General features: G+C 43.4%; 1 protein-coding gene across 1 annotated transcript in view; it reads right to left on the bottom strand.

The window, feature by feature from the left end:
- grm3 (glutamate receptor, metabotropic 3) overlaps window positions 1–11,943 on the bottom strand; it is a 38,354-nt gene that overhangs the window by 3,647 nt on the left and 22,764 nt on the right. The window contains exons 8-13 of the mRNA XM_067589593.1: window positions 4,546–4,788; window positions 4,236–4,425; window positions 3,655–3,964; window positions 3,348–3,541; window positions 3,039–3,171; window positions 1,202–1,379 (exon numbers count right to left, since the gene is read on the bottom strand). Of these exons, the coding sequence (XP_067445694.1) occupies window positions 1,202–1,379; window positions 3,039–3,171; window positions 3,348–3,541; window positions 3,655–3,964; window positions 4,236–4,425; window positions 4,546–4,788 (1,248 nt within the window). The remainder of the gene's footprint in view (window positions 1–1,201; window positions 1,380–3,038; window positions 3,172–3,347; window positions 3,542–3,654; window positions 3,965–4,235; window positions 4,426–4,545; window positions 4,789–11,943) is intronic.

Raw genomic sequence — 11,943 nt, 5'->3', positions numbered from 1 at the left:
AGATATTTACATGGAAAGACAGAAATCTTGCATATTTGTTCATAAAAGCGTACTAATGATTTTAGCTGCCAAAGTGATTTTTTCTTATTAAAGGTCCTACATGCACAGCTGTTTTCAATTAATGTGTGTGATGAGACCTCTGCTCGGGTTGAAGTTGGGTGGAGCTATGCTGGGAATTACATAAGGTCACCCAACTCTGTGCACCAATGAAAATAATAAAGGTGTAATTTGTGAGTGAGGCAGATGTCAATGAAACAGAGTCAGTACATTCCCATACAGAGCTAAGAAGAATTTTAATTAGCCAATAAGTGGAATCACCTTTGTAGCTGTGCTATCATTGTTTCAAATTAATCATAGGTATGTGCATGTATCGGTAGACTTATATACTCAATGACGTGCTGTGTTAGTTAAATATGCTACCATAGAAGGATAATCTGATTTCTAGATGACAGTGCCTGTTTTGCCTTGATGCATCTGTGCAGATAACAAAAGAACTGCACAGTTTTATATTGTAGTCAGAATAGCTGAAGCTAATAACTAAGCTAATCAATTACCAAAGAGCAATGCCTTTTTAGAACACTGATAAGAATGATAAGTAAAATTTGAGTGGTGGTGTAAATGCAGACTTAATCTAGTGATACTTAAAGTAGTATCACTTTCAATTTACAGTTTATTAGGACGAACTCAATTATCCCACTCATCCCTCCTATAAGTATTCTTTTTGTTCTCACAAAAGACCTGAAATATGTTCACTGCATAGGGGCATGCATATTCCCTGGTATCTCATTGTACTGCTCCCATTACTGCTTCAGCTCTGTCAGCAGGATACCATTCTTTAAAGACTCACTAGCTCATGATTGAACTTGTCAATCATGCATTAACACATTTGGAGAGACAGTAGTCTGTATTTGGAGACCTTCCTGGCATGGGACATAGCATTATCAGACGTTTCAAAGCTGTTCTGTTGGTGTTCTATATGAACAAAATACAGAAAAATGCAGAAAACAAACAGCTTGATACTTTTAAATTCAGATTTTGTATTCCCTTTAACTAAAGTGGAACGTAGAGTTGTCCGCTGTGCAGGATATTAAATGTTGAGCACACCCATTTGACAGAGAGAGAGAGAGAGAGAAAAAACTGCAAGAGAGTGCTGCTCTAAACCCCTGTCTCTTTAAAAATGAGGTAACTGCATGTAACCTACCGTGAGACGCGTATGTGGTGGCAGCCCCGCTGACACTGAAGCGATTGAGGTTAAGCCTGTGGCTGGTCACATTCTTTTGGGGCTGGAACATGATGATATGGACCTTGGGAGCAAACATACAGCCCAGGACCACAAAGCCACTCAGGCTGACTGAGATACACATGGTTGTGGTCTGAACCTGCAGAGGGAGAGGACAAACGAAGAGACTGTAATTAATAGCCAGACTTTGATGGATAAATCTTATGCTAATTTAGTACAAAGTAATTGCCCTTAAGAACTAATTCGACGATAATAATCTAGAATAATGAACATTTTTCAAAGGCATTTTTTGAGTGAGTATAATGGAGTGCTTTGCAGAAAATAAAATAATAATAAATCAAAGCCAATTGAATAAACAGTGGATAAATAGACCGAATTAACCGATTGCTAAAGTACACAAAGCCAATGAGGCCTTTAAAGTGAGAGCATGACTCTTTATTGGCAGACTTAGTTACCTTGCAACAGTCGAGAGGATAACAATTACAGAGTGGATCAATAAAAGACTTAATCAACAGAGACCACAAAGACCGAATAATAAATCAAAGCCAATTGGATAAACAGTGGATAAATAGATCAAATTAACCGATTACTATAAGTACACAGAGCCAATGAGGCTTTTAAAGTGCGAGTATGACTCTTTATTGGCAGACTTTGTTACCTTGAAACAGTTGAGAGGATAACAACTACAGTCGATCAATGAGACTTCATCAACAGGGGCCACAAAGGCCGAACTTGACGTCTCGACAGTAGCTTTAACTTAATGTTTTGTGATTTATTGTACGAAATAGATGCTAAATATAATCTTATCCTCTCTTGATTTGGAGAGGTGTATGTCCCTTTTAGGTTTCCATTATCATTGCTGTATTTAACTTTGTGTGGCTGAAAAGTGTTGGTGAGGGTTACAGGGTTAAGTAATAGCAGCTTAGGGCAAAGTCACAGTACAGTGAAGGACATTAGTTATCTACCCTCCAAAAAATGTCCCCTGCGTATGGACTTTATGTTTATGTGTGTGAGTGTGAGAGGGTGGGAGTGGTGAGTGATGTTATGCCTCTAACTGACTAATCTTAAAGTCAGATTACAAGGCCAAAGAAATGCTTATTTTCAGGGGGAGTGTGTGTGTGTGTGTGTGTGTGTGTGTGTGTGTGTGTAAGAGAGAGAGAGAGAGAGAGAGAGAGAGAGAGAGATGAGAGAAAGAGAGGTGATAGTAGTGAGAAAGTGAGCTGTTTTTTATTGGGATCAAATGAGCAGCACTTGCATCAGCACTCTTCTCTCACACTCTTTGATACTATGCAGTGTGTGTGTGTGTGTGTACGTGGAAGTGTGTGTTTAAGGTGTGTGTATGCGTAAGATTTGTATGGATCAGGTGAACACTCACTCCCTTCGCTGTTAAATCTGGACATGTGTCAGCAGTTTGACAGAGTCTGTCTGTTTGTCATCCCAGTACTGCAGAGCTGGGACGTTTGCCAGCAGGATTAGAAATTGTTTAAGTTACCACTACACCTGTTTTTTTTTGTGGCTTGTGTGCTTATTCACGTTCTGGAGATAAAAATCTGCTCACATATTCATGGCCTCCATTTGGGGACACAAAACAGGTCCTCAGAAGGGTTGATGTGGTTCTTAGTTAAGATTAGGGTTAGGTTTAGGCTACGGTTAGGGTCAGTTAGGCATGTAGTAGTTATGGGAAGATTGAGGTAAGTCTCGATAGAATTAATGTAAGTCAATGCAATGTTTTCCTAAAGGACAAGAGCAAATGCGTGTGTCTGTGTGTGTGTGTGTGTGTGTGTGTTAAAGAGGATACCCTGTAGTCACTAGATGTAACATAGAAGATGGGAAGAAATGCCAGCCAAATTATGCAGGTGGTGTACATAGTGAATCCAATAAACTTGGCCTCATTGAAGTTCTCGGGGCACTTCCTGGTCTTGAAGGCATACCTAGGGGGAGAGATTCATATTCATGATTAGACCATCTGGAAAAAAAAAAACTGATAGCTACTTTGACCTATGTTGGAGCCAAGCACAACTGTTGAACATAGTTTAAATCAGAAAATTGCAGCAAAACACAGTTAACAGTGTATCACACCAAATCGAACCAGGTCTGCTACACTTACACAGTACACAGGATGACCAAGAGCACATCATATCCCAGTGACAGCAGCATGCTGGAGTCGCGTACGTTACACTTGAGGATGACAGTTTGCCGTCGCTCTGGCAACGTGAAGCGCCGTGTCCCGGGAACTTCCAGCAGCAGCCACACCGACACCATCACTAACTGGACCGAGATAAGACTCAAACAGATGAAAACCTAAAAAAAGAAGAAAGGACAGGAAGGTAAGGTCATCAAGATCTACTGTCTCTGTCTGTCTGTCTGTCCGTCTGACTGATGCAAATGGAGGGTGTGATGCTGCAATTGCTCACCTGAGAGAACGGGCTAATGAAGCGTGGCCTCACTGCACCCGCTCCATCTTTCACCCCACTAAAAATCCTGGCGATTCTGTTGGTTTTGGTGAGAAGGGCGGAGTAGCAGACAGCGAATGACGTGCCCAAGCCGAGGCGCCGCAGGGCACAGATGGCAGGAGAGGGCTTGGCCAAGAAGAGGAAAGTCATGGCGTATGACATGAAGACTCCCAACAGGAGGATGTAACATAGCTCTCTGCCTGATGCTTTCACCAGCGGTGTGTTATTGTGCCGAATAAACACCCAGAACACCAAGCCAGTGCACATGAACCTAGGGAAGGAGGTTGGGGGGGGGTTATTCAGCCAGACAAACGAAGACGAAGACAGAAGTTGATCAAAAAAAGAGTATCCTAATAACTTAAGAACCATCCTTTTCATCATCCATGTTTAGGTTTGGAAAACCAATCAGAATAACTGATAGTTGTAAATGATTGTCTTAAGCCTCAACTCCCTTTCCTTCTCCCAACACAACTATACAGACATTCACACAAACTTACACCTTTCAGAAACTGACATCATGTTGACAACTCTTTATCACTCACCCTACACAGGCAATAGTAATTGGACCAATGGCCCAGGCATCTTCCCACATAATATAGTCCTCAGGAAGGTCGTAACAGGATGTCAGGTCATCAGTGGGCCACTGGCCAGGAGCACAGGGCGAGCATGTGAACTCATCAGCCAGGTATTCATGAGGCTCACAGGCTGTACAGATCCAGCAGCAGTACTCACCTGGGAAACAGGAATATGAACAGAAGAGTATGACAGCTTGAGATTTTTCAAAAGGCATTGTTGCTCGGTATGGTATGTGGCTGTGACAAAAAAGAACATTGTTGAAATTCAGTCTCCTACCTGCCTGCATTTTCTTCATCTCATTGCGCTCACAGGGGTCGCTGCACTGCGAAGTGGGCACCACTTCTCTGGGCCAGTGAATCAGATCGCTGCTCAGACTCAGACTCTCTGCCCATTCACCTACTGGCACGTAACCGTAACGATCGCCAGAGCGCTGGTAGCTGAAAATGTTGTATCGGCCCATGCCATCCCCCTGGGTATCAAACTTCACTACTGTCTCACTGCCTGGAGGAGAGAAAGGGGCTGGAGGGGGTGAGGGGAGACGAAGAGTGAAAAAGAAAGTGATGAATGGAAAGAGGAGATTAAAGCTAAACAAACTGCTCACAAACAATCATCCCATTGATTTCTCATTGATGCCTCGTAAAAGCAGCAGTGAGGATAGAGACAATAACCCATGGTCATTTAAGCCTTAGGGGTCTAGAACAGACAGTAAGGGGCATTACAATAGCGTTTTCATTACTGAAGATCAGCCAGTTACAAAAGTATTTGCTAAGAGGCTATAAATGCCTGGTATGCTTGGTGATGTTTGTGTGTATCAATGGCCTCCTGTCCATCCCTAAGGTCACATAGGGACAAAAACACTGCTCTAAATTCCGACCTGACAAAGTTTATTACCAAATGCATCATTAACAAACTGCATGCCCATAACATGAAGGCAGAGGACTGAATCCCTGGGCAGTGCTATAGCTACCCACACATTGATAGAATTAGCCTTTGGGTCTCTTATGTGAGGGAGGTACATTGCTGAAACTGCCAAATTGGTTTGTATACAAGTTGTTATGAAAGGATTACCATCTGCCCTGAGGATGTGGGAACAGAAGAGATTGTAAAATTGGCAGGATGCTGAAAACATTAAAAAAAAAAAAACAAGGAGAAAAGCGTCTATGAACCGGAAAAAAGTAATTTCTTGATGTGTTGCAGGCAGTGTCGGACCTGACAGTGCTGACACTTGGTCGTTTTGACACAAAATGTATGTCAGTCCTACAGTGCCATTTCTGTCCTTACAGCGGAGCAATCAACTCCGTGCTGCTAACACACTGCACACCGCTGTGTTATACGCTGCTGCCTCCCCTGCCAAATGATGATGTGGCTGGGGATAGTACAACGTATGCTGGGTTTATAAAGCATCACTCTTCAACATATAACAAGGCTCTTGGTCTTCAGTGCACAGCAGCATTGATGATACTGTGCTGTCTTCCTCATATCTCTGTGTCATTGGGTTACTGAAGAAATCGCAGGCCAAATTCTTTCTCCCAACATACAGCTTGGGATCAGTGGAATGAATCAGAATACAGATTGCGAGTAAGCTGTTGGCTGAAAAGTGTGTATGAGGATGTCCGTGCACACACCCGTGTGGACGCTCCATTAAGTTTTACTTTACAGTGTGATGGTTAAGGTATTGCTCTGAGCGCTGTGGGAGGCTGTGCTGACAGAACCAAAGCTCTGACCCTGCTGTTAGTGGTGTTTGTGTGTGTGTGTGTGTGTGTGTGTGTATGTGTGTGTGTACGTGCATGCAACACTGACAAGGGCTAAAGCTGCACTATTGTTGTGAAAGCTTAGTGTGTTCAGAGAAGAATGGTGTGTCAGATGGCAGCAGAGGGGGTTAGGGTTTATGAAATCCATAAATCACAGAGACAGCATAACCCTCTATATTTCTCCTCTCCCTCTCTGTCACAGGAAATTCTAGGTGTCAAGTCTTCTTTGAGTTTTTAGGCTAAACGTCTTGGTGACAGCTAAATGAAAATGATTTCAATAAGAAAATGCTGATAATATCTTCAGACGAAGAAGAGATATGAATCCATTATACTGCAAGTTGGCAGATAATAAAGTCTGCTAATAACACAGCAATAAGACAAACTGGGCCCTTCTCCTCTAAGACACCCATACACACTCACAGAAACACTTTGCCACCAGCTAATTATCATAACTGCACCTTATTAGGACCTTAGATGTGTGCTGAAGCCTAATTAGCTGTATGTGGTAATTACGTGTAATACAGACTGAGGAGATAACGGCATTAGCCTACAGACCCATTTGAGGGCGCTGTATTGTCCTTGACTTCCCTCTAACAGATCACATCCAGAGAGCAATAGACTCAGGGGACTGGCGATTCCTCCCTATAACCAACAAGCGACCTTGCTGACGTGACAGAGCGGCTTATCAGAAAAGTGTATGAAGTGCAAGTTAGAGCTGGCGAAGGCCACCAAGGCTCCTCTGGTGAATGCAGAGAGCTGAGACAGGCAGCCCAGGTCCTTGACTGATGGACGCCACTCTCTCTCCATAAAACTCTCTCCTGGCTAAATTTAAAACACTGATGAGCTTTGAGTTCCAGTGACCAAAAGATTTGGTTCTGATTAAACAAGAGTCTACAGCCTTGCTGGCGGCACTGTGAGTCACGGCAGTGCTTTGAGCTAGGTTTTGAAATGCTAATGTCAACATGCAAACAATGCTTGCAAAGATGATGCTAACATGCTGATGTTAAGCAGTTATAATGATTACCGTGTTCACAATGTTACTTTCACTTCTTAGCATGCTAAGATTTGCAAAGTAGCTCTAAACACAGTACAGTTGAGGCCAATGGGAATGTCATTAGTTATTTGATAATAAAAAAACAAAAAACTGGACTAAAAACTAAAATTTGGACCTGATTATGGCACTAGATGAACAGTTAAGGGATCACTAAATTTATTACAATTCATCCTGAAGGGGACATGTCTGAACCTAATTTTATGGCAATTCATCTAATAGCTGTACAGTTGTTTCACTAAAATTCAACGCAGCAGGCTTCATGTTCTAGGGATAACAAATGTCTACAAAATTTCATCACCATTCATCCAATAGTTGTTGAAATATTTCAGCTGGATAAAAGTGGTGAACTGACCGAACAGACTGGCATGCCATCCATAGAGCCATGCCACTAGCATCTGCCAGAAAGCATCTGAATTTTGGTAGATGCACAATAGACATGTTTGTACCACAGTTACCTTTACAGCATGTTTCTGAGTGACATGACTTTGATTAACTATGAACTAAACCAATTCCATCATTTCAAGAATTTAATTTAGATTTACATTTTATACATTTTATCATTTGGCAGACGCTTTTATCCAAAGTGACTTACATGCGAGACAAGATATTCAGGCTTTAAAGCTGTGGTACAAATAATCAAGGAGCTGACCAGGGACACGTGCATTGAGTAAGAGCACTGGATAGTTAAAAAAAAACAACTAAGAAATGGCTGGAAATAGGCAAGTGCATAAGAAATACTGTAAACAACAAGACAGTAGTGCAACAATTAACAAAGGGCTAAAAGGTTAAAGAGGCTCCATTGTTAAGGTATTGCACTGAGGGAGTCAGCAGACATGTGGAGCTGGGTAGCTCATTCCACCATGGCAGACCAGTCCAGATGGGAAGGGACATCTGACCTGATGAGTGACTCAATGGAGGGTGCCATTCCATTGGTTGCCTTGAAGGCAATTTAATGTGGTTCCTAACAGTAGCTTTTAGGCTTTCCTGTGGTGTTTTAACACATAACTCACAACTTAAGCCCTATAACAGTGATGGCTGATGATTCTGTGTGACCTCATCCATACAATACTGCTTGTGGCGCAGTCCAGACCCGCAGCTCTCAGTGAGATTCCATGCCTTCAAGTTGTTGTCAGCACTCAACAGTGGAGAATTTCCTCCAATTCTACCCAAAGCATCCATGTTGTGTAGCTGGGGTACACTGGATACAGTGCAGCAAATAAACTGACATGTTCAGACTCAAAATACAAAGTGCCCTTTATGTAGACTAACTGTGAATATATTGTTATTTATCTAAGAAGATTCACTACATTGTCAGCCAAAATCTGTTCTGCACTCCTCTATTGAATAGAGTTAATCAAACAGCTGTAGCCACAGAATATAAAACATTTACAGTAAAAAAGGCAAATAAAGTTAGGCGAAACAAACTGTCGTTATAACGCAGCCTAACCAGATCCCTAAATTTTTGTGAGACACTTTAGCATTCCTGCTAACTCGAGAAACACCTTATTATTCTAGATTAATTAGAAGCATGGTGAAAACAGGCTTTTCATTGAGAAGCTGAGAAATTAATTATGTTCTCGGCCATGTCGGGCTAAAGCGAACCCCAAGGGGGATTGTGGGTATTAAAGGAAGGGAGAGAGAGGAGGCAAAGGGGCTTGGGAGGAATGAGTAGGAATAAGTAATCTAAAAGTGGAAAGACAGCAAGAGAGAGGTATACAGACTCATAGAGAGAGGGGGAATCTTTTCTTTGTGTGAGTGTGTGACTAAAAATTCAAAAGCTGGCTGTTGATTAGCTGTTGGCGAGGGAATAGAGAATTATATTTCCAAACATAAATTCACCTGAATACTTGATTTAATCCCGATTCAAGCTTGACAAAGTAAACACTTCATATGGGGGCATGCATGAATGCACACCTGCTCCAGGTAAAATGTAAAGAAGATACAATGGCTTTGAACTGCGAATGGTGTGACCAACCTTCCAGAGGCATCATCCCTCTCTTTCTTCCTTCAGAGCGTTGATGACCTTACACATCTGTGCCTCACAGAAAGAGTGCGGAGGGACACACACACATCCCTGAGCATATACAGATATGGAAAGAGGGGTGCACTCACATGTCACAAATGCACACACAGACGGATCACATTAGCTATATTTGTTCTCCCCGCAGATTCCGTCCCCAGGGATGGAGCACTGCCTGGGCCGCGGAGCAACAGGCCACAGGGGAATAGAGCACAGATACGGTGGAGAAAAGGGAAGTCTAAAACAAGGGAGAGAAATGTATAGGAGGAAAGGCGCAGCAGCCAAGAGCTGAGGCTTGACTGAAAGAAAGGTGGTGAGATAGAGGAGACAAAAGAAAGAAACAGCAGGCCAAATGCAGGAGGTGCTGGGAGGGAGGATGAGCCAGGAGACAAGATAAGGGCAAAGAAAGGAGGGAAGTGACAAGGGAGAAGAGGGATAAGAATACGAGAAAAAGGGAGAGGAGATAGCAAAAGAGAAAAGCAAGAAACTGACGTGACGGCAGCAGAGATATAGGTGGACGGAGGAAAGCCTTTACATGGAGGAATCAATAGAGAAAAGGTGAAGGATGGACAGAGGGAGGGATGAGGAAAGTGAAGGAGTGCAGAGAGGCGGTGGAGGCAGGAGAGCAACCTTGTGAAGTCTGAGTGGGATGTGCTGTTTTTGAATGTAGAGAGAGTAGGACAGTTTCTGGGTGAGAAAGAGAACAGAGAGAGATGTAGAGCGATAGATAGTGACGAGCAGTAAGAGAAAGACAGACTGAAAGACAGAGAGTGACAGAGACAGAGAGACAGAGGGAGAGAGTGAAGAGAAAATGAGGGAAAGAAGGAGTGAAGGTTGTTCTCTAGCATCTAAACGTTGCAGTAAGCTCTCTGCTCAATATGGCCCTGAAGGCACACCGCCTCTGCTAACACAGACATATCACGCGCACACACATACACACACATCAGTGCAGGGAAGGGGGAATATCACATCTATCACCGCTATTTGAACAGAAGACTGTGTGCATGTGTGTATATACTGATCTGTTTGCTGCAGATCGGGGAGGTGGGTGGGTGGGAGTTGAATGATGGCTAGGAGAAGTGTGTGGGTTGGGGTTGTCTGCAATTTCATGCTGGTAAAAAAAAACAAGCATTTCAAGCTCCCTCTTTGTAAAAAAAAAAGAAGCTAACTGTTATGTGTGTTTTGTGTTCTAAGTATGCATCAAGTGCCTCATAAAAATGCACAAATGCGCCTCTGCGTCTCTTACTAGTTGGTAGGGAGCAGTTCCCATGATCTACCAGATCACTTCAACAATTGGCAATAGTGTCGGCTTCATTACCATAGCAACTAGCGCGATGAGACTAGATGAAGAGAGCGGCATATGAATACACACTCCTAACCGCACAACATACTGCCTTGGTGCACCAGTGTCAGTAACACACAACAAAAACAGCCCTAACACAGTCCGTTCTGTTGTGTGTGTTAAGTCCAGGAGGGGGAGTAATTTAGTGAAGTGGGAATTCTGGGAAGATATATGTGAGATCAAACTTTGATGCAATAAAGTGTATAATGAACACGCATGTGTGCGTAAGAAAGGGAGATGGGAGAGAGATCTGGAGAGAACACTGAACAGTGTTGGTTTTCCGTCTGCTACAGTTCAGACTGAGAGCACTGCGGATGGTGATGCTGCAGTATTTATACACCACATGCAACCTCACCTCACCTCAGCTCCTTCCTTACATACTGTAGATGCAAAGATGTATATGTACAGCAATGAGAGTGAGTCATTTAGAGCTAGCCAACAACTCAAAACAAACTACAGTTTCCAGTTTCACCGCACCACCCCCATCAACATCCAAAATCACTGTCTAAGCTTCTTTGAGTGCATTTTTTACCCATACAGCTGTTTATCATGCTGTCACCGTCATCACTGACACTGAGCTATAAAGAACTCGAGATCCTTGTACATGCTGTTGCTCTTTCGCTACTGCAGAATAAAGACACACGCCTCATGGACATACATCAGTAGTGAAAAGAAGGGAGAGAGAGTGGGAGTAGGGGCATGTAGGGAGAGAGATGATCAGACATAGAGATGTAGGGAAGTCACAGCGGGATTCACACCTCCTCTCCTCTCCTCTCCTCTCCTCTCCTCTCCTCTTCTCTCCTCTCCTCTCCTCTCCTCTCCTCTCCTCTCCTCACCTCTCCTCTCCTCTCCTCTCCTCTCCTCTCCTCCCCTCCCCTCTCCTTTCCTCTCCTCTCTACTTACTTTCTCCAAAGCATTTTGAACTTTCTGTGAGTGAATCTGCATATCACTTCCACCCCTGTCAGTACGCATCCTATAAGGGAGTGGTTATCATCTGTGCCAACCGGAGGCTGTGTCTGCAATCGCCTTGACTGTTTTCTCTCTTTCCTTCTTTCTGTCTCTCTCCACTCAGACTGAAATGCTCCAAGTCCTTTGATTTGTAGCAGAAATGAAGATGGGGAATTTCAAAGAGAATCCTCTTCTTCTGCTGACGCATGCTGTCCCACTCCGGCATTGCCTCAGTGCTCCCTTGTTCCTTCCCTCCTTCCCTCCCTAATACTTTTACCTTACCCCCAACTCTCATTTCTCGTTTTAGACTGCCTGTCAGTCTTATCTGTAAGTTTCCCTTGCCCTCCCTCCATATGTGATGCCAGTCTTTCGTCCTCCATCCATCACTCCTGTTCGCTCTCCCCAGCGTCCCGTGGAAAAGCTGCCGTGTTAGTGTTGTTTGTCTGGCTGTTTTGATGTCTGCTCCTGGTCACGGTTGGTGGAGGAATAAGCAACTCTAAACCTGTGTCATTCCCCGAGACACAGCCGTTTATTTATAACGCTTCCTTTGTACGCCGTC

Source organism: Thunnus thynnus, chromosome 5 (assembly GCF_963924715.1).
Source record: "Thunnus thynnus chromosome 5, fThuThy2.1, whole genome shotgun sequence".
NCBI classification, from domain to species: Eukaryota; Metazoa; Chordata; class Actinopteri; order Scombriformes; family Scombridae; genus Thunnus; species Thunnus thynnus.
Note: the sequence above shows the minus strand (reverse complement) of the source record. Positions and strands in the feature narration are given on the sequence as shown.